Genomic DNA, 21,643 nt, shown 5'->3' on the forward strand with positions numbered 1-21,643 from the left:
TTGATGTTGACGATGTTTTGTTTTGTTGTTGTGAGGCAGCTGATGTGAGATGATGATGACTTTTCGTTCCCGGCAAGAAAATGCTTTCTCTCTTCTCCTTCTTCTTCTGCCCACACACAATCAGCTGCTCGGTCCGCTGCACGACAATAAAAGTCCCGAATTAACTTTCTCCTTCCTCCGGCCTTCCCCTACTTGGTTCTTTTGTTTTATTTCATGACCACGGAAATTCGTTGTCTGGGAGGAGGAGGACGTTCGTGGAGTGAGTGTAACCTAACCATATTGATGTGACGAAGCTCAAATTCGTGGTAACTACACGAAGCAACATGTGCGAAGTACAAGTGTGGCTACCACCAGGAACAGTGGAACAATAAGTAATTGTTTTTTTTACCCTGTAGAAATAAATGTGGTAGTGGTGGTGGTGGTGGTAGTGTTGGTGGTGGTAAAATAAGCCGATCTCATCATGCTTTTTCCTCTTTTCCCTGTATTTTACAGGTTATTATAGGCAAGGCGACGAATCGGCGACGGTTTTTGCTCAACTCGTTGTCTGGCTTGGTCTGATCTCATCTTACTCTCGTTGGCCAGTTGGGACAAGGATGTCGCAGTGAGAGGAACATTATACAGAGAGATGAGTCAGGTAGGTAAATAATCCTGATGTGATTCCTTCTTTTTTATTCATGAAGAGTCAAGACACGATCCGACTAATTGCTGATGATACCTGACTGACTGACATACCTCTCTATTTGTAGTAGTCAATTATAAGATTGGGTACATAAGTCTGACTCTTGTTTTACCACCTCATGCATTACGCACATAAATATTACGCTGATAGTACTAAAAGGTTTTGGGAGCAATAATTTGATAAGATGAGATGGAAGCAGCATTGGCGTGTTTCGTCCTAATTTTTTATACCTTGGTTTATTGCACGGCATAAAACGTAATATCTGCCAATTTGCCTGGAGATGATTGCAGGAAGTAATTATAAAAACTGGGTGCTTTCATTTCATTGCATGGGTGGAAGATTCCAATTTGTGCACATGAAGAATAACAAGGATATTTCATCGACTAGATTAAACTGGCTCTGCGTAATAATTATAACACGATGTGGCATCAACCCAGAGACGATATAGACTGCCAGGTGTGCACTTTTGTTTTCAAAACTAACAAAGAAATCGGCTAGGTTGATCTACATGATGGATCACATGGCGTCGTCGTAGATGATCAACGACATTTCGCGTATCAGTTTCTTTCCCTTTTAGCAAGCCCGTCGTCGTCGTCGTTGTCAAAAGATGAGATATGGTAGATGACATGACATCCATTCCACATACTGTCACGCTGCTGGTTATATGAAAAGAAATGTTATTTTGGCAAAGTGCGCATACTGCAGTCGAACGAAATGTTTACGACATTTCCCATTATTGTTGTTATTATTATGTTTCGCCAAACTACAGAAGAGAGCGAAATATGATGAACCCAGAATAAACCTGGCTGAGCAGATAGGATAGAGGAGAAAATGGTCATGAAAACTGAGAGATGAGACGTAGTAATAAGTAATTGTTGTCTAAAGTTGAGCCCTCCAGACATGTTGAGCTCATCATCTTTCTTTCACAGAATTGGAGCACAGAGTTCACTACCAAGAACCCAGGATAAGACGAAGATTGTTGTTTGTTGTGCATTAATGAGAAGTTTCAATCCCTTGCTCGCTATCTCTCTGAAAACCTGACGTCCAATAAAAGGTCGCTTTCCTCCAAGTTGTTTTAAATTTAAACTTTATCGCATATCATCTCATGTTTACTTTGGATCTTGCTTGAAATTAACTATACGGCCAAAGTTGTTGTTGGAGGGGGCACAGAAACGAGAAGGTGATCACTTGACGAGGAGAAAATTTTAGTTAGTCACCAGTTTTCGGATTGACAGATATTTATGAAACTCGACAAAAGTTTGTTCACTGGGTTGATGGTGGCAGTAGATTTATTTCGGGTTTATACTTACAATATTATATCACTCGTCATCTCATCTCGGCTAAATCTGCATCATTATGATGAGGATGAAATGAAATTCCAAAGTTTCCGGCAGTACATTTCGGAGCGGATATGTAGGTAGGTTGGAATGTCAACATTTTCATGCTAGAAAAAGCAGACTCATCTCTACGTATCTCAGTGAATCTACATACAACAGATCTCGAATTTTTAGATTTACGTGACATTAACCAAACGAATGCCAATTTTAGACATGCAAAAGATCGTATTGTTTGTGTTCTAGAAATTTGAGCCGTCTAGCTCAGCCTTGGTTTCTTTTTTGGAACTTTTTTAATTTTGCTAGTTTTATATCATAGATTTCCACTTCATTTTATCCTTCAACTCCAAACTAGTAATCGCCAAGTGGCCCTTCACGCGCGAGAGAGGGTTTCCTCTTGCAAATCTGGGCGTCATCCACTCGTGATTCTGTGTATAATCCCCGTAAATATCCAGCATCGATTGTCACGAGGTCCGTACTCGGGGAATATTATCACGTACCTTTATAATACATTATCATTTGTACCAAGAAATCTTTCTCCTGTGTGACGCCACGAGCGACGGTACGTAATAGCATAAGTAGACTAGAAAGGAAAATCAGTTTTTTTCACTCTGTATTATCTCCAAAATTTGTTTGTGCACTCACCCAGGGATGTTGACGTTCAAACAGATTACACGTTCCGAACGCAGGAATATGAATATAATGGGACTGGTTGGTTCAGGTGAGCTCGTCGTCGAAAGAAGGGGGCGTTGAAATAAGTCGTCGAATTGATCCTGTTTTCAAATAACATCTGATTATATTACACTTCATACTGGCACTTTCTATGTGAAAAGTCATCCTTTATCCCCATCTCCGAACTAAAGACATCACATCACACCAGAGCTCTTGGCTAAATTACGACTTTTAGCACGGCTATATCTCACCGTACACTCATCTCTCCTTTTCTGCAAATCTATCCCAACTTTTAGAGTGAGAAAGCACGTACTTCTGCTCCAAAAGTGAGTTGGTGGCATCAGACTGGATGGACGAGTCTGGAATTGAAAGTGCCGTTGGGTGCTCTCAGTGCTCATGAATGCTTTCTTCCTCCTGCTCATCTTACCCGGATGAACTTGATCCCTGAGATGGACAAACGTCCTTTTTTCGTCCAAATAGAAAGAATGGTGAAGGACGAGAGACGGATTTCGCATGGATTGGATTGGACTTTCAACATTAATTCATTGAATCACAAAGATGTAGTTTGTCTCTCTCTTTCTGAATTTCTCGTCTCGTCCATGAGTGATCCATCCCCAAGAGTCAACCTTGTTTTAGATTTCTCAAAGTCCCAATCCAACTTCCATGACGGTAGAAAAGCTGCGAAATAAATGAGATATGGTCTGAAAGGCAATAAGTTTTGTTTTTGATTATCATTTATTTATCAAAGATTGCGAGAGTTGTGAACATTGTTAGTTAATGGTCGACTTTGCCATCATTTCATAATGTATCAAGTTTTCTTCGTCTTCTTCTTTTGATGATCATTATTTTTGTCACCCTTGCCAAAAATGTACCAGTAATGACCAGGCAAAGTGGAATGAGTTTGCAACTTTCGCTTCGTCATCTCAGGTTTTGGAAAGCTTGTGTGATCGGCAGAAAATCCAGCTCCTATTCAGAGCCAAAGTCATCTATAATGTGTGTTTTGCCCGTTTATTGCGTAGTTTAAAAGGGAGGACAAGAATTCATTAGGGTTTTATCCACCCTTTCTAAGTCAAACCGTGCAGGAATGTAGAGTGCACTTTGGGCAAGTACGGAGAGTTTAAGCTTTGGAAATACGAACGAATAAATGGCAACGTGTAATCCTTTTCTTGCTGAGAAAGTATTTTTTCTAGACTTTTAGAGAGCACAATAAAAAGTATTGTTGCTTTTCCTGGTCCTGGGCATTGTGTGGTTTTGGGTTGTGCAGAGCAGTTTAGGCATCTATTCTGGTAGTTCTGCACTCGTGATGGCGCAGATTTCTGGGTGACAATGAACAATTTATCTTCCCAAACAGACGTTTTACATTTGAAGAGACCTCTTGAACTTTGAGAATTGGAATCTATTCGAGTCTTCTGCTCCTGCTGCTGTTGCTTCTCTTCCTAGGACTCAAAATAGCTGTGGGAGGGAGAACAAAGTAAAGAAGTCTTAATTTGCATGCGATTTGTATAATAATTTATCAAACTGAAGTATGCCTATTGCCTACGGTAGTCCAAGTCCAAGATACACAAAGAATGGGAGAACACGGGAAACTGGAGAAGTAGTTTACTTACTTTAGAAATAAGTCGCAAAAGGTTTATCTCTCAAAAGTCACATTTGAGCAGGGCTGCGAAAATCTGCTCAGAGAGAGATTGCATCCTTTTCCTCCCTACTGCTGGACTTTTAATCAGGCGACAACATCTCTGTCTACCTATTACTCAGCCATAGTAGAGATACTTATGTTAGCAGCGACCGAGCAATATTTTTCGGTCCACCTTGGTTTTGTCTCAGACTAGCCAGAAGTGTTCCTAAACCGCATGCGGGGTTGGTTTAGAATTAGTTTCTTGTACAGCTTCCAGGACACAAGTGGTACGTACTTCTAAAGAATCCTTACAAAAATGCTCCTTTCTTGGGAGAGCTTCCTCTAAATATTGCCTCATTCATGCCCCACCAACCACATCTTCTCCAATTGCATGCACAGTATGCCGTTTGTCTCGCGACTTGCTTTCCTTGCAACGTCGTCGTCCTCGACTCGATGGATGGATGGGATAAAAACACCACCGATGTTGTTTACTTCTCCCCTGTGAAAGTCATCAACCAGCAGCAGCAGCATCTACCAACTTTCTCTTTTATGCCATCTATTTCTCTCCTCCGTTCCTGCTTTATGTACTCCAAAATACAATTTCCGTGGTTGACTGCATGCCACCCAGTTTTATTTTGGTGAGGGTTTCTTCTTTGGTTGGCCTAGCCCAACTTCAACTTCCTTCTGCTCTTCAAACTTAGGTACGAGTAGTAGGAGGCAAACTTTTCCACTAGTTTGGTTGGTGCATGGTCACTTTCATTGCATCAGCTGGAGGGAAATTAAAAACTAATGAGTCGCGCCAGCATGCATGCCAAGAGACATGACAAGAAAATTGATCCGAACCTCCTGCTATCGATCCGTGGTTGCATTTCCATTCAGTTAAGGAAAATGTAGACACTCGCCTCAATTGCTGCCACATTTCTTTTATTGTTTTCATAATACACGGAGCTTTCCTCATCGATCGTCCGTTATGGAGTGGAAATTCATGTGAAGTTCAATGAGACGGATGGATGGACGGAGAGATGGCAAGAAAGTGGTGCATGCAGATTTGGAAGAACAAGTTTGTCCGAGTGAAGTAATCCTTTTACAGGGAAAGAAGAAGACGAAGAAGGGAAATGGCATTTTCATAATCCCCAGCTCAATGATTTCTTTGTGAATTGGAAGCTTTTATTGGAAAGGAAAGCTCTTGATTGATATTTATTGTGAGTGATGCTGACAGATACAACAGCGGCTCGTTTGACTACGACTTTTTCGGAGGCGGTGGCGGTCACTCCTCCTCCTCCACCACTTCACTTTACTAGATACTTTCTCTCTCTCTTTTCTTGCAAGTCACACATACACGAGGGATTAGACTAGAGAGAATTAAGATACTTATCGTCCTATCGTGGCGGTTCTGTGGAGTGTCCGCTAATGCAATAAAATGCAGCAAAAAAAAAACAATGAGACGTGATACGATACGCCTTTTCTCGGGTGAAAGCAACATGCACAATTATACATGTAATGTATGTATGCATGTAGTGAGACAACAGTGTTGGAGCATGACTTTGTACAATTAATGGTAAAAGGTCATCTTTTATGAGGCATGGCCCATTATCTCGGTCCAGCTTTCTTCTCTCGCCTCCTACTTTGCATGTTATCGAGCATTTTGTAAGCGCAAGTGGCGCAGTTAATAGTTGCCAACCAGTTTGGATTGTGGAGTCGTGAGAGAGAGAGAGGTGAAAGTTGTGTAAGAGGAAACTGCACACATATATCATCTTGTTCATACATATAATATGGACTCCATCGCAGTAATTATTTTGTAAGCTGTCCATCCCTACTACTTCACCCTCTGGTTACGACACGGACTGAGTTTCCGTCCACAACGTAGAAAAATCCAGCTGCTGGACGTGGAAGCATCAACCACAATTAATTTTCAGAGGGACACAATTTTAGGGAACTTGTTGTGGTCGTTGTATGTGGGACTGTCGGACGAAAGCAAAGTAAAGTGTAACTTGTCGCACCTACTGCTACACGGAATAAATAAATGAGAAGATTCTTCACTCTGGCGTAAAATAATAATTTTGACAATTCGTGCAAGGAGAAGGAGTGAGAGGATTCATGGCCTGACATTCTGTTGATGCCTCCCAAACAAAGTCTTCTCTCAGAGAAAGTTGTAGCGTCATTTTTCCTACGAACTGTTAATCTCTCTCTTTGCACAGAACAGTTTGCTTACTTTTCCCTTTCTGTGGAAGTGTATGCATAGTGACATCCCGCCGCGATGGCGACGACGACAACCCCTGAACCATTCCGTTCTCCTAAAAGTGTGTATGTCCACTCTTCCATGGGTCTGATTAATAACAATTTGCTATATCATTACAGCATAGCATAACGATGCCATCAACATTGCCTAGTGTGAAGAGAAAGCAGAAGGCATGCACGCAGTTGTAGTAAAGAGGTGGGGAAAAGTATGAATCTGCACGATAGAAATGTATTTAATACTATAATTTTTTCAAGGAATTTGAAATTTTTTGCATATGTATACTACTAAGCACTCCTCTATCTAATTTAATTAAAAACTATGGAATCCACGCTCTCTTCTGCGACTAGTTCAGAGCTTTTCCATTAAATTTTTTCGCAAAGTTTTTGCATCTTCCGTCCTGATTTTTTCTTCTACCTTCCTTTGTATTTTCGAAAGGTGTTGGGCTTATCTTGAAGCCACGAACATACTACTTTGGTCAAATGCCAAAATTTTCATGTTTCACAAAGTTGTGACTTGTTTTTTCATTATTTTTGCCACTTTTCTGATCATATCGTCGCAAGGCGAGATGGCTTCTTAATTTGGAAATTTTTGGAACCCTTAGACTGTTTTGCGTAATATGACGTTTTCGTGTTTGGAATATCTGCTTTCATAAAACAAAATACAATTAACTACGTTAATTGAAAATTCCCGGTTGGGTTTATTTTATCCCCCAAATTTTCAAATTTTTCCTTTAGCCAGAATTTTGGATGCCCTCTACAATATCCCTACAATTACAAGTCATATACCAAATAAAGCAATGGAAATGCTGCATTTCAAAAAATTGGAGTATTTTGCTGTAAGTATTGTCCTCAAAGCTTCCTCTAGAGCGAGCAGCCCCATGCTTTTTGCCACTTCTTCGCCGTAATGGCAGCGCTTACGCATTGATCGATGTGCCCCGTAGTAACGCAATAAAGGCAATGCTCTCTCGCACTTTCCACCACCCATTCACCCACCCGCACCCACATGACTGGATTCTTCCTCCGTCCGCACTGGTTTCATTATTGTCACTGCCAGAAAACTTTTAATAATATTCATTTTTTTCATGTGAAATCTCATATCTCCCGTTTGCCCAGATGCAGATAATGCAAAATTGTTTGCGGAAAGTTGGATGACTTGGTAATGATACGAATGTGTAAAATCGATTCCACATGCATGCAAAGCGGACGTACAATAAGTTGATGATATATGTTCCTCTGGTTTGTGGACGACGACGACGAAGAAGAAGAAAAAAAGGAATGAAAATTGACTAGTTTCCGTTTTCTTCGTTCTCGCTGGATATTAGACGGGATGGATTGGAGGGTGAATGGGTGCATGAGTTAAAGTTGGTTGGTTGGTGGGTTGGTTGTTGGCTGGTTGGTTGCATGGTGGGGGAGAAAGAAGGAAAGAAAGGAAGGGTGCTCTTCTCTCGGACCCTATCGGCCCCTTTTCGGGCAGCTTAGTGGTAGAAATTTAACGGGATTTCCACTCTGGTTCTCAGAGAAAGCTACACCGTTCCCTGGCATCGTCTCATGTCTTTCTTGCCTTCTTTGCAAAATATTCTCCTTCTGCACAAAGACAACGGCCCTTTCCCAGTCCAGTTCTGTGTATGTGTGAGTGTGCATCGCTTCTTCCACGGACGGACCGGTAACACTTCCCATTGCATAATACTCTCTCGTGGTTATACTCTCTGGACCGGAATTATTTGACATTTTCTATTCATACTTCACCAATCAGGTAACTTTACACCACAGTCTCACCTTCTCCCCATAAACTTACTCCTTGTTTATTTCATAAGGAAGATAGTTTGTAAGTGCTTAGTTGTATACTTGGTTGTTGTTGCATGATTGCCACCATCATCGCCATGATGAGTCATGCTAATCAATTATCTGACTCAGAAGTCAGCAGAGGAACTAGAAATATTGTCTGAATTGGTGAAGCCTATTATTTCTCGTGATTGAAATCTGTAGTGGTGAGAAAGTTCTGTAATGAAACTAAAAACTAATCGATGGCAACCTCCTCTTCTCAGATTGTGCATCCATACATTTGCAGACGAGCAAGTTTCAAGTTTGAGCCTACGGAGGAAGAAAGGAAAAGAAAAAACTTTGAGAAAGAATCAGTATGATTTTTTTCGGATTTTTTAAGAATTTTAACACGACTGACGATTAGCTGGTCACGATGGGCTGGGCTGAATACCAACTTGGATAGATTTGGGTGGGTGTGCTTTGCCAAATTTGATTTAGTAGAAAGACCAGACCAGAAGGCATCATGTTTAGGATGCAGATAAGACCAGCTCTTATCTTTATAATAATCTCACCCAGGCTAATAACTTACATAGGTACGCATACATACGTACGGATACAGTTCTATCATATCACTCTGCAGAGGAAAAATCGTTCGTCACTGCAAAATGATACCTAAGGGAGTTTAACCTAAGGGAGTTTAACCTGCCTTCCCAGAAAAGCTCTCCCAACACCCCAGCACTTCATTTGATGAAAGTGGTTTTTGCTCTCATTTTGCGATTACAAAGTCAATCATAGCCAGAAGGTTGCTGTCTGTCTGTGTGTATCGATGATGAGAATTGGATTGGATTGGAGGCGAGGGTGCTCTCCTCTCGTCTCGATAAATACAAAAGAGCTACACACTGAACTGACTCGTTCCCTTGTGTTTCCCAATCAAAATGAGATTCGAGCAGGAGAAGAGGAAATATGAAGAATTGTGAATTTGAGACGTATTGCTAATGAAGGTAGGGAAACATTATCGGGCAGGAGCGAGCATGATACCAGTGCACGTAGGTTATCCACCCGTCTCATACCCAGCACAGCTATTATTGCCATTTACTAAACCAACAACAAGAAATAATACAAGGGCAGATATTCTGAGAAAGCTCAATATTGAAATAGAGCCATCCATCACTCCCGTTATAATACTTAATAATGACGAGCAGAGCAGGTATGTATAGTCAGTCAGTCACAGCAGGCTTGATCCATTCCAGTCTCGTTTATTCCTCTTGTTTTGGCAAGAAGGTGAAATGTGCCAATTTCCGGAATGGGCTTTATGCGAGTGCATACATAGTTGGACCTCGGAGAATGAATTGGAAACGGCATTTATTTATCCATCCAGTATCACGTTCGCCCTCCATTGTGCTGCTGGGCGAAAATAGTTTTGCTTGCAGGGGATGGACTCGGGAAAGTTAAACAAGGAGCGTATGCATGCAACTTTCCGTCGACGTATGTTGTGAGAACCAGTCAGTCCCACCTTCTTACCGCTGATAATGTCCGTGTGCTGTCTTCTTCCTCCTTGGGAGGAGAAGAACAAGGAACGGCTACAGCTAAACAACCATGTCAGACCCTGGTTGGCTTCATGAATCATATTTTCATGTGATTGATGCGATAAAATCTTCCCCTCTTTGCACTTTCACTCCTTTTCCTCCTGCGGGAACAAATGTGCTGAATTTCCGTAGTTTCTATCTATCCATCCACACGCTCTTCCTGCTGGGAGGATTTCCAACCAATATTAATCTATCCCTCCAAAAAACTGATATTTCTGCTGCATTTAGTACATTATTGAACAATAGATTATTCTGCTGTAGTCGTCAATCACATGAATCCGTCATTCCATCTCATCTCAACATTCCACAAGAAGGGAGCAGATTTATGTACTCTTTTTATCAAATTGGACGATGCGACGACGCCGAGTTCGGAGGAAGCTTCTTATTGACTAATTTTTGCAATTGCCAAAGTGAAATGAAGCTCTATCGGCCTCGTCAGCAAGTTTACTTTTCACTTCAACGTACATTCGTCGTACTGCACACGTCATACGTATGAAGTTGGGTTGGCGTTTTCTTCTATTTCGATATCTTTCAATTCATGATCAGAGTCGGAAAGTTTGTTCCAAATTCTTTTCTTCAATAGTTTATCTCTCTCTCTCTCTCTCTCTCTTTCTCCATTCAGCTTGCCACGTTTGACCTCGTCTTATCAACAAACTTTAATCACATCCATTCCCACCAACTAACCACCCACCAGTAACTGCCGTCGAATGTGAGTGGTGCAGTAGGACTACACATAGTTTGCAACCAAAAGTAACTTTCTCCATTCAAGTCTGCTGCTTTTCACTCCACAACCAACTAACCAACCAACCAACTGACTTTCAATCCGTCGAGGACTGATTGAACAATGCTTTCAACGACATAACCTTTCTAACGACACAAGACATGTGTACACAGCCCACGCCACACAAAAAAACGGTATTACAGATCAGAATTGATCTCGGAATGTATTGACAGGATAAATAATGTAATACCCAGAGTTTTACTGTGTGACATGTGTGGATGTGGTTACATTTGGAGTGTAGGTACTCGTGTGGATTTGTAGGCTGATTCGTTTTCCATGTTGTTTTTCTTTTCTGAGTGAAATTTATACAAAATATTTATCCTTCCACGACGGATGGAAATCTTAAACAATAAGATTAGAGCGCATGCCGGTGCATGAACCTAGCTTTTTGCTTTTAAATAATAAACCATTTCGGGAAAAATGTATGATGATGCGAACTACATTATTCATGCAAATCTCGACACTTTCTCTCCTCACGGACTCGTCAAGCTACACCACACTGCCCGGACGGGAACTCTGTTGTTTTATCCATTCTGACTAAAGTAGGCTGTTGGCGGTGGTGGTTGTGCATTTCCTCTAAATGTTTTCCTCTCCCACTGCGCCATGCCATGCCACCACCCGTCACCATGCAGTCGCCATCGCCGCACGGACCGTGAATGATGGACGGCAAGAATCTTGACTTGGTTTTCCAACTGATAAAAATCTCCGTGCTTGCTCCGAAGCTTGTTCACAAAGGATATTTATTCAGGAATGTTAATTGTGGTGGGAAGAATAGGCTACATTATAGCAACGTATATACATATGTACATAGCATTGTGTATACGTAATAGAAACAAAGGGAGAGAGAGAGAGAGTGAATAAAGTGGAAAATCATGAACCAACCAGTGATTTCGCCTGTCATGTAAATAACGGCCCATCAAACACGACAGACTTATTATTCTAGGGGAACACGAACCAACTGTCCTTCATTTCGCACTGCAGTGAAAATTTTCACTTTGCGTATTAATACTCATAGAGTTCTTAAATTACATATTGTAAATGGAGTGCATTATATTCGGAAGAATTCTACACTAAATCATATCCACTCTAATGAGTTCTTTGATGGTCGTGGTGGCGTTGGCAGGTGCGGTGTTTGTAAAATCTCGACTTCACTTTGGCTAATTAAGCACCTCTCTCGCCGTGTATCAAGCTACACCTCGTAGACAGCTCTGCATAAGTGAAAATGTTTCGCAAGCGGGTGAAGAAAAGTTCATCTTCACTTTTAACCGTATTTATTTATTTATTTATTTTTCTCCCCGACAGAAAACTTGATTAACTTGAATGCCACTTTTACCTTCCTCCATAAATATCAATAACAACATGCCTCCTTTGTTTCTATTTCCTTGCAGGGAGGAGAATACTTTTATTTCTCAAGAAGACTTGAATGACAACCAACAAGGATACTTTCTCTGAAGGTATTCCCTCTTGGGAAAGAAACCTCCAGAAAGAGCAGCAGTCACTGTGAGAGAAGAAATGCAAAGCACGCACTACGCCTGACAGCCGTGGTGATGATGATGATAAGAGTTATCAAAAATGAACGACTCATTTCCCATTTACAAGAGTGACACAGTTTTACTGCAGAAAGTGTCGCCGTGATCTGAATTGAAGTTCCAGTAGGAAAAAGAAACCAAATATACCGAAGAATAACTTTTTTGAATTGAATATTATTAAGTAAACCATACAAAGGGTTGAGTGGAGTAGTGGCTTCGTCCACGCCTATACACACAAAAAACTCTGCTGGTTATTGTTATTATTAACTCACTTTCTCCACCACCACCGGTCTCCTCCTCCTCCTCCTTTTCCATTCAATCGTCGCAATAACATAATATACTCGAAAATAGAAATGCACAAGAGGAAGAACATAATAATGAACGAGCTTATTCTCTGGATCACAATCGTCTGCTTCGTTACTGAAGGTAAGAGAAAGCTATGTTTGTCTGTGTATGCTTAACAATGAGATAATCGGGCATGCTTTTCATTAATTAAGGTGTATGTATGAGATACATACCAATACCGCAGTATAATGGACAGACGCCAAGTCAAATTTGTTTGCATAATTCGCGACCCGCAGTAAAAGCGGTGTTCTCAGACAGGACAAACCGCAACCAACCTACCACCACAGGATATAAGGATGGATTTGTGCACAAATCGATGCCATTTTTCCTTCTTTTCTACATTCTACTCTTGTGCCTTATAAGTTAAAGCACCGGGCAAAAAGTGTGTTACATGTCGCATTGCATTTTCCTTTGCATGTGAAATCCAGAACAGAGAGTTGTGTTGTGAGTCTTACTTAGTTAATCGTAATTATGGAGTAGGGACGCCGGTGCGGTTTGGCGGTGGTGGTTGTGGGCAACGGTGTTTCACAATTTTACGATACTCGTCAATATAATACGGCAATATAATGCTCGTCAACTGCCTAAATACTTGTGCTAGGTTGCAGACAAATATTTGTTCAATACTTTTACCGTGTTGGTTTAGGGATTATAGACGACGAAATTAGCACCTTACGAAACTCAAGTATTAAGGTTTCATTATTAAACCTTACTGATCCATAAATCATGTCTTTCTGTATTCACTTACATATAAACTACGTATATTCAGCTCGGCTCGCCTCACAATTGAAGGGAAATAATGATGTAATATGGATATTAATGCCAGAATAAAGTTTGGTTTTTCATCTATAGTCCTCTTTTTTTGACGGTTGCCGTTTACCTTTCAGTTATTACTATTCGATTCCCACAAAGTGAGCATAGCCAAAATAAGGTGCTAAAATCATATAAAGTTTTTTAAAGCAGCTCATGAAACTTGGTAACGTTCCTCTCAATTACCAAGTTTGTATTTTGGTAAAATTATTAGCCTCAAAGTATCAGCAAACTTGAAACTTTCTCTCTCTCTTCACTTTCTTTTTTATTTACACGGTGGCTTAATTTTACACCCTTCAGCAGACATGGTTTGAGTAGAAGTTGGGTCAAAAGTGTCACCATGATGCTGGTCATGGTGGTGGTGGTGGTGCTTGCGTCTTTTTTGAAGGTTGGAATGGAGGTCACCCTTCTTTCTTGCGCCTCTCTTACTTTTATTTTATCAAGATTTATGTCCCATATCGGAAGTATGCAGTCATTCAGCGGCAGCAAAGTCGAGTAGATACTGCTACCCTTATCTATGCCTATTTGTATTCCTTAATCACCCGAGAAGATGACGGGACAAAGCCAGCTTTCATTCATGTTTAAGCACAAAGTGCAGCTTCCTGTTTCAAGTTTGTTTGTTCCCGAGTTAATTTCCTAGTCAGACGGGAGAAGCAGTGCAAGGATTGTAGAAGAAACCACAGCAAGTTGTTGGGAATGACAGTTATGACGAGATGCCTTTGGAGTGAGAGTAGTCGGTCGTAGTTGTAAGAGTGGAGGTGGTGGTGGTGGTGCGGTGCAGAGTGCCATCAAATCAAGATGAAAGGCTTCTCACTCTTTCGCTTTCTCTTCCCCACCAGGTCTGACTTTCTCTCTTTCGGAATTGGAACTGTAGTGATGATCTTTCTGCTCTCAAATTATTATTCCTTTCTCCCAAATGCTAGGACTTCCCTGAAACACATCTGTGATCCGTGTAATCGTATTCGGAGATTGAGCTCAGTTCAGTGAGTGGAACGCAATTTGTTGATGAAGTATGTGGCCTGGCTCTCATCTCCTCTCATCCGCCCGCTTCATCAATCCTTTGCTCGCATATATGCAAATCTCGATAAAAGGTGGGTAGGTGGGTGGGTAGAATAATCGCTTTGATTTATAGCGGCATGCACAGTTTCCAATCCCGTCCCAAAAGGAGAAGAGGGTAATCATGTTTGGGAATTAAACTCCGTCGGGAGGAAGACATTGAATGGGATGGATGGATGGATGTCAGCATAAGAAAGAGAGGGAGACAGTACATCATTTCGTGTTCACTTTGGTCTTCCTGGCACGCTTGGGTGATTTTTTCGTCCGGGGAAAGCTATAAAACGTCTTCAAAAAGACTTGGTCTTCAAAAAGAACCATGATTGCGACATTTGCTTCTTGTTTTGTCGGATTCTTTCATCTGAATGAATGTGAGCAAACTTCATTTCGTTTCATAATAAGTTCGAGTTGTTGTTATGGTTTATCCTTCCTGAGCATGTCACCCACCACTCCATTCTCACTTGGTGGTATAAAACAAAGGAAGAAGGAGATTGGAGCAGAGTGGAATTCAATTCAATTCCGGTCTTTTCGCATTGTTTCGTTCCTCTCATCTTGCCTTTCTAGTTTTTGCCCCCTTCTTTTTTCTTGTCCTCTGTAAATACCAATTTCAAAGGGAGACTACTTTGTTGCAGAGTTTCACAAGAAAAAAAGAAGGATTGCCAACTTTATTTTATTTTCTACACATTTTTTTCTCCCTCTCTCTTTCCCATAAGATACCAGTCGGGCACATTTGATTCACTTCAATTTCACTTGCATTCAGCTCCACTCATGTCATCATTACTGTGTTACATGGTCGCGAGTCGCTTGTTCCTATTTTTATTGCAAAATTTGGCCTGACATAGCGATCAGTAAGTGTATTGGGTATAGGGCGACAATAAAGGACTTATTCGTTATAGAGAAGTGGGTATTAAGGATAGGCGAGTGAACATGGGAAGAAAATGGAGAAAGAGTTTGCGAGAGAGAAAGCACACACCAGTCGACGAAGAATCCATCTAAATGCAATTCACGATGGTATATATGTATGTATATACACACGGACGGGGCCTTTGATTACTTACAACAACCTGCAGGTTGAGCCCATCCGCTATGCTACGTGTACCGTATTCCCTCCAGAAGAAACTTTCTTTTCCTCTCTCTCTTGCACCGTCCGGAATGAAAAGGCATTCTACTTAGGACCACCATGCACTAGTTCACAGGGAGGAATAAGTGAATAAAATAGAAACTTGTGGTACGACTTGAGAATATGTGGGGTCGAGTTATTCTCTCGATTTCCTCTCTTTTGCTTTGCAATATGTGACCTGGGCAAATCGGGTAACGGAGCATGATAATTTGACACCAGGTTGTTGAAAATGTGGAATATCGAAAACCCGATTTCGTTTACCTCTCGCGTAATATCATTATCGATTGAGCTAATCTTTCTGCTGCATATTATTCCCTCCAAGTTGCTGCTGCTGTTATGCCACGGTGGAATATGACACGATAAAACTTGAGTAAACGACTTATTCTATAAATCTCTATTAAAAGTTCCATTTTTATTTTTCTAGGAGCACCTTTCTCGGAGAAGTTGAAATCTGATGGGGACCATCACATCCAATTGATTTCGGTGGACCAGGGGACAAACTTTAGCCTGCCTTGCGGTGGAGCGAAAGGGTCCGTCATGTGGATTCACGAAGACAAGAGAGACTTGGTCAGGACTTATCGCGTTCAGCAGGATGGGAGTCTATACTTTCCGAACATGAAAAGGTCGGATGCGGGCATTTATTCCTGCCGAGTGGAGACAGATTACAAATCATCAGCCGAAGAGTCGGTCGAGGCACGTGTGCGGATCCATGTTCGCAGTATGTTCTGCATATTTTATTGTTTTGAATATGAATCTGACTTTCTTCAACTTTATTTCCTTGAATGAAGCTATTTTGACTCGAGTTTTGTTTCCTGTTTGTTCCCAGCTGCACCTTTGGCTCCGAAGAACGTGACAGTAGAGCCGTTTACAATATCAGCTTCCGTTGCTTGGGAGATAGACAAGGAAGGCGAGGGGGGATATGCCATTCGAAATTTCCAGGTAATTATAGGGAGCAATTACTGTTAACTAAAGTATTATTTGGGTATCAATGAGCAGATTTTTTCTTAGGTGAGGCTATGGTTACTGAAAAAATACCTAAGTAAGCATTCACTCGGGTTCTGAAAAGTGACCACAGCCCATAACTTTGTCATTTCTCAACCGATTTCGATCAAATAAAAACCCAGAGTCAATTATAATCACGAAGAATCTAATTCTCAGCTGCCATGCACGAACTCTTCTTATTTTGTGTTTAATCGTTCAAAAACCACTTCCATGGCAACATTTTGCCTTATTATACTAAAGTGAAGCATTTAACAGAAAATATGCGTGGATGGAAATGTGACAAATGTAGCTATCTTTCATTTAAAATTATAATCATCAAAATCGGTTGAGAAATGAAAAAGTTTTCCCTTTGACGAAAAATGAACCTTTGGGTTCAGGACCGGCGCTCAGGTAACTGAAGGAGTCAGGTCGCCTAGCAATTGAAATGCTTTGATTCAAATATTTAAAGGATGCAAGTGTAAAATATCCTAACCCAGCACTATGGGCCAGGGGGCCAAAAATGTGGCCGTTAAGGCAGTACTTTGAATTGGCTCATATCGTATACGATTATGGACTACACTATTATGTTGTCCTAAATGCATAATATTAAGTGAAAAGTTACACCCACTCCGGAGTACCAGGGGGGTAAACTTTACCAAACACATTGCGGAGATAGGGAAAAACGCCCTTTAGCATTTCCGTCCATTTCCGTGCTTTACAAACTTGCTTTCTATACCATTCGAGACCTTCTGGTGTGGAGAATAAATGCTGGTGCCGGAAAATGCCACTTTCGAATACAGGTCCAACCACACCCCTTCCTAGTCACATACATAACTAAATAAGTAAGGAGCTAAATTGATGTCATTTAACGGCATTCTTAGGTAAAATCATCGTGCGACTTATCGATTTGACAGACAAGATACGTGGGTGTCGACTGCCCATCCAGATCGAAAAGCCACCATCACCGGGGTGTGGCTATATGTAGGTGCCCCACATTATAATGTGGCAACAACATTGACAGTTCAAATTCGGATTACTTTTCAAATTATTTACCGATTTTCAAATTTGTGACTGTTCTGGAAACCTTAGGTAAATGGGCGAAATATTAATTTCCAGATTTTTCAAATTCGACCACACCCCCTCGAAATTAAGGTCAAAAAATTATAAAATATAATTAACGAATACCGCTAAATTTCAGACTAAAAATCGAATTTCTTGTCGAAAAATACCTCGACACCGTGGGCACTACCAGCCATGTTCAAATGGTCACATGCCACACCCCTTGTGGGTGTCGCCCTCGGCGACTTTTCGATTTTAAGGGAACCATGTCATGTGATATATCATTTTTCTCAGCTCGACGAGCTGGTTTCGACGGAATACCTTAGCTTGAGAAACCGCACCCCCCAGTGGGTGTGGTTCTAAGTAAGTTATCGTTCTTGACGAAACCATGTCATGAGATGTATCATATTTCTCAGGTCGACAAGGGGGACTCGACGGAATACCTAAAATTTGCAAACCGCGCCCCCAGTGGATGTGGTTTTTAGAAAATTTTCGATTTTAATAAAACCATGCCCCAGTGGGTGTGGCTCTCGGCGACTTTTCGATTTTACGTCATGCGAAATATTTACACTTTTTGTTAGCTGGACGACGGGATCTCAACAGAATTTTTAGAATTTTGAAACCACACCCACAGTTGGTGTGGTGTTCAGCGACTTGAAGCTGTTTTCTCCGATTTTAAATTTCCCCCACACCGAAATAGCACCACCTGTATTATTTTGTTTCGAATTGTATTTTTTTAATTTGAATTTCCATAAAAGCTCGTGTTTTCGGTTGTAGCGGTTTTGATTGCATTTTCAGTTCAAATTTAAATTTGTCAACAAGTTTTGTTTTATAATTTTAACGCTATATTAAGAACGAAAGAACTAAATCATTTCCTCAAAATTACTAAAAATAAAATTATCAAAATACGTTTCTAAAAATTTAAAACTTTGTGTGCGATTTCGTAATTTCGAAAAATGCAGCAAGAAATTGTGAAAAATTACGAAAGTAGGATTTTCTCAATTTACATAATGCAATTCTAATTATTTTGTCGAAATCCCCTCATTTAGTTAAGATAAATGATGTATTTAATGAGATGACATGGTTTAGTTAAAACTGAAAAGTCGCTGCACGCGGATTTTGGGTATTCCGTCGAAACCCCTTTGTCGAGATTAGGAAAATTATATAACACACGACATGGTTTTATTAAAATCGATAATTTCCTGAGAACCACAACCACTGGGGGTACTGTTTCGCAATTTAAGGTATTTCCTCGAAATCCCCTTGTTGAGCTGAGAAAAATTATATATCACATGGCATGGTTCCGTTAAAATCGACAATTTGCTTAGAGCCACACCCACTGGAGGTGTGGTGTCAAAATTGTAATGATTCTGTCGTGATCCCCTCGCCGAGCTGAGAAAAATGATATGTCACATGGCACGGTTCCGTTCAAATCGACAATTTGCTTAGAGCCACACCCACTGGAGGTGTGGTGTCAAAATTGTAATGATTCTGTCGTGATCCCCTCGCCGAGCTGAGAAAAATGATATGTCACATGGCACGGTTCCGTTCAAATCGAAAAGTCGCCGACGGCCACACCCACTGGGGGTGTGGCAGGTGACTATTAAAACTTTCCTCATATAATACATGCCTTAGGTTATTGTTGCACACCAAAATCTAATTTTTATTTCTTCAAATTCGGGTCCTATATATTTTTGGCCAAAATTTATTAAATCTGGCCCACTGTGGGTTATTTCAAACTTTTAATCGCACATACTCCAGTCTCACCTAAGCAATCCTTTTTAGGGTTTAGTTTATCGAATGCTCATTTCGCTACGTTTTCAGAAAAAATTGTTATTATTATTATTATTTGTTTAAAATAATAAAGGGGATATGCCATTACAAATTTCAGGTAATTATATGGGGCAATGAGGTACAGATATAGATACACACAAAAAATAGTTATGAGTAAATTCGCAGTCTCGTGAGGTATACATCTAGTTAGTTCTTAGTTAAAAACGTCGAGGACATACAGATTTCCTTCATAAAATCTTTTGTGATGCATCTTTTAACAATAATCAACTATTTGAAAGCATTATCCTTATGTTATTCTCATTCACATTTCATCGCCCTTCGGTAGTCTCACTGAGTCTCATCTTCCCCATCAAACTCAAAACCCACATCAGTCTCAACATATTCAATGTTTTAACTACTTTGATTTATTCCCCCGATTTTATTAGTCTAAAAATTTATTAATGTTATAAATCTTAAAGAATAGCGGGCGTAAATAGTCGACACTATTTTCTCCTTCGCTTAAATTAAATCTACCACCTATTTCAAATGCGTAATAAATTTATGTATGTCGACGGCATAAGAACATATTTTAAAGAAATATACTTTCTTTTGGGTTGAATTTATCTTAATCCAATCCAATTATTTCAGATTGCGTATCGCTTAAAAAACGCGACGGAAAACGATTGGCAGACGTGCCTTCCTGCATTTATTGAACCATACCTTGTAAGTCCTACTCATACCACAAAACTTAAGATGTCACAGAATCATAAATATAAATCACCAATTTCAGAGACAATACAGCATTTACCACCTGCAGCCCAATTCGTCATATGTGGTGAAAGTTTGGGCCAACAATAAATTAGGAAGTGGTCTGAGCACGTTGGTGGAAATGATGACGAAGAATGATCCACAAGAGATTGGTAAGTATCATGACTTTTTCTCCCAAACACGTACATTTCTGATGCTTTATTAAGAACAAAAACATGGAATTTCAGTATTTGCATCATTGCTCTTTTTTCTTATCCAGAGCTACGAAAGCACTTTCTTGACGGTGTGGACTCTTTTGACGTGAGAATATGGATAATCGCCGTTGGAATCGTGATCACTACTCTCCTCGTCCTGGGACTTGCGACATGTTGCTTATTTTATAGAGAGTATAACATGCATCTTGTGGCTGACTCGACGGACGTTGACGGTGAAAGCATCGAGTTGATGCCGAATATTATTCTAAATCCGGTATGACCAACATTATTTACGATAATTACTGAATTTATTGAGATGTTTTAGAGACAAAGTATTACAAGAAACAGTTTATATATATTATTTATGTCAATGAAGGCCTGGCTTTCTTCTTTGGTGGAGCATTACTTTTTTTGACGTTCATGAATTGTATTTTAGGGCTACGACTTTCAATCTGCGGAAATCTCACATCCGGATGAGAACTCTAATAATACGACAGCCACGCGAGTCAACAATAACTCGGTCGTATACCCTTCGCGTGTGTGACAAATACAAATTGCGGTGTTCATGTCCAACTCACGACCCATGCAGTCATCCTTCCCCTTCTTATCGTCGTCATCATCTGATGGTTGTAGTTCTTATATCTAAAAATGGTCAGACGCCGCCGTCGCTGTTGTTTCGTTGTAAGAAGAATAATTCGCAGAATGTACCTGCTACATCCATGCTGCTTGATGCTACTGTTAAAAATATGGTGTGTGTCATAAATTGTACTGTTTTCTCATGAAAAAATCTCACAAAATGATATCTGGTTGGTTCGGCAGAACCAACAATGTATAACTTCTGGTCTCGCAGCAACTCATAATTTTGTATTTTGCTATTAAAGTTGTAAAAAGAGTGGCTGCTATATGTTTAGTGAATAATTATATAAGTAAGTAAATATGTACAGAATGTAAGACTCGAATGTGTAGCAATACCAATAACGCGACCTTTTAATGATGAAAATACTTTCGAGAAGTACATTTAGTTTTAATTTATTAATGGGATAATAAATCATGAATAACCCAAAGGCTTATACTTGTTTTTAAATATATATACCAATGTACCCCCGAAATTTATAATATATCGTTTATGATTTGCTATTTAAATTAGTCAAGCTCGTTTAAGCGTTATTTTTATATCCAATGAAGATGAGTACAATAAATAATATTGACGACATTCAGCTAGTTGTTGACCGTGCATTTTTATTAATACTGGTCATATCCGTATTGTCCATTAATTCAAAATCTATACAAGTCTCATCTCAACGTGAAATCACAAGTCTTCATTAACATAACCAAGATACAACAAGAT

At 40.2% G+C, this 21,643-nt stretch overlaps 1 protein-coding gene and 1 long non-coding RNA gene across 3 annotated transcripts; one reads left to right on the plus strand and one right to left on the minus strand.

The window, feature by feature from the left end:
• Positions 1 to 137: 137 nt before the first annotated feature.
• On the plus strand, positions 138 to 21,512 carry LOC110857945. 2 transcript variants are annotated; one of them, XM_022106548.2, is made up of 9 exons: positions 138 to 371; positions 493 to 634; positions 12,055 to 12,621; positions 15,945 to 16,238; positions 16,347 to 16,459; positions 19,982 to 20,056; positions 20,124 to 20,253; positions 20,361 to 20,569; positions 20,732 to 21,512. In XM_022106548.2, exons 3-9 carry the CDS (start codon positions 12,549 to 12,551, stop codon positions 20,837 to 20,839), a joined length of 1,002 nt encoding a protein of 333 aa, XP_021962240.1. In that variant the 5' UTR covers positions 138 to 371; positions 493 to 634; positions 12,055 to 12,548; the 3' UTR covers positions 20,840 to 21,512. The 2 variants fall into 2 exon arrangements, with proteins under 2 accessions (XP_021962240.1, XP_021962241.1); XM_022106549.2 differs by lacking the exons at positions 138 to 371; positions 493 to 634 and adding an exon at positions 8,095 to 8,291.
• On the minus strand, positions 2,290 to 4,514 carry LOC118438377. The gene is made up of 6 exons (XR_004836732.1): positions 4,293 to 4,514; positions 3,113 to 4,137; positions 2,999 to 3,044; positions 2,659 to 2,786; positions 2,514 to 2,596; positions 2,290 to 2,441 (listed from the first exon to the last, which is right to left on the minus strand). It is a non-coding gene; the product is annotated as an uncharacterized LOC118438377 (long non-coding RNA).
• Positions 21,513 to 21,643: the final 131 nt, after the last annotated feature.

This window comes from Folsomia candida, unplaced genomic scaffold (genome assembly GCF_002217175.1).
Source record: "Folsomia candida strain VU population unplaced genomic scaffold, ASM221717v1 Fcan01_Sc020, whole genome shotgun sequence".
In the NCBI taxonomy this organism is placed as follows: domain Eukaryota; kingdom Metazoa; phylum Arthropoda; class Collembola; order Entomobryomorpha; family Isotomidae; genus Folsomia; species Folsomia candida.

Coding starts and splice junctions, on each gene's coding strand:
- LOC110857945 (XM_022106548.2), top strand. CDS start 12,549: ATGCACAAGAGGAAGAACATAATAATGAACGAGCTTATTCTCTGGATC. Junction 12,622..15,944: donor CGTCTGCTTCGTTACTGAAG/GTAAGAGAAAGC, acceptor TTATTTTTCTAG/GAGCACCTTTCTCGGAGAAG. Junction 20,057..20,123: donor CATTTATTGAACCATACCTT/GTAAGTCCTACT, acceptor CACCAATTTCAG/AGACAATACAGCATTTACCA.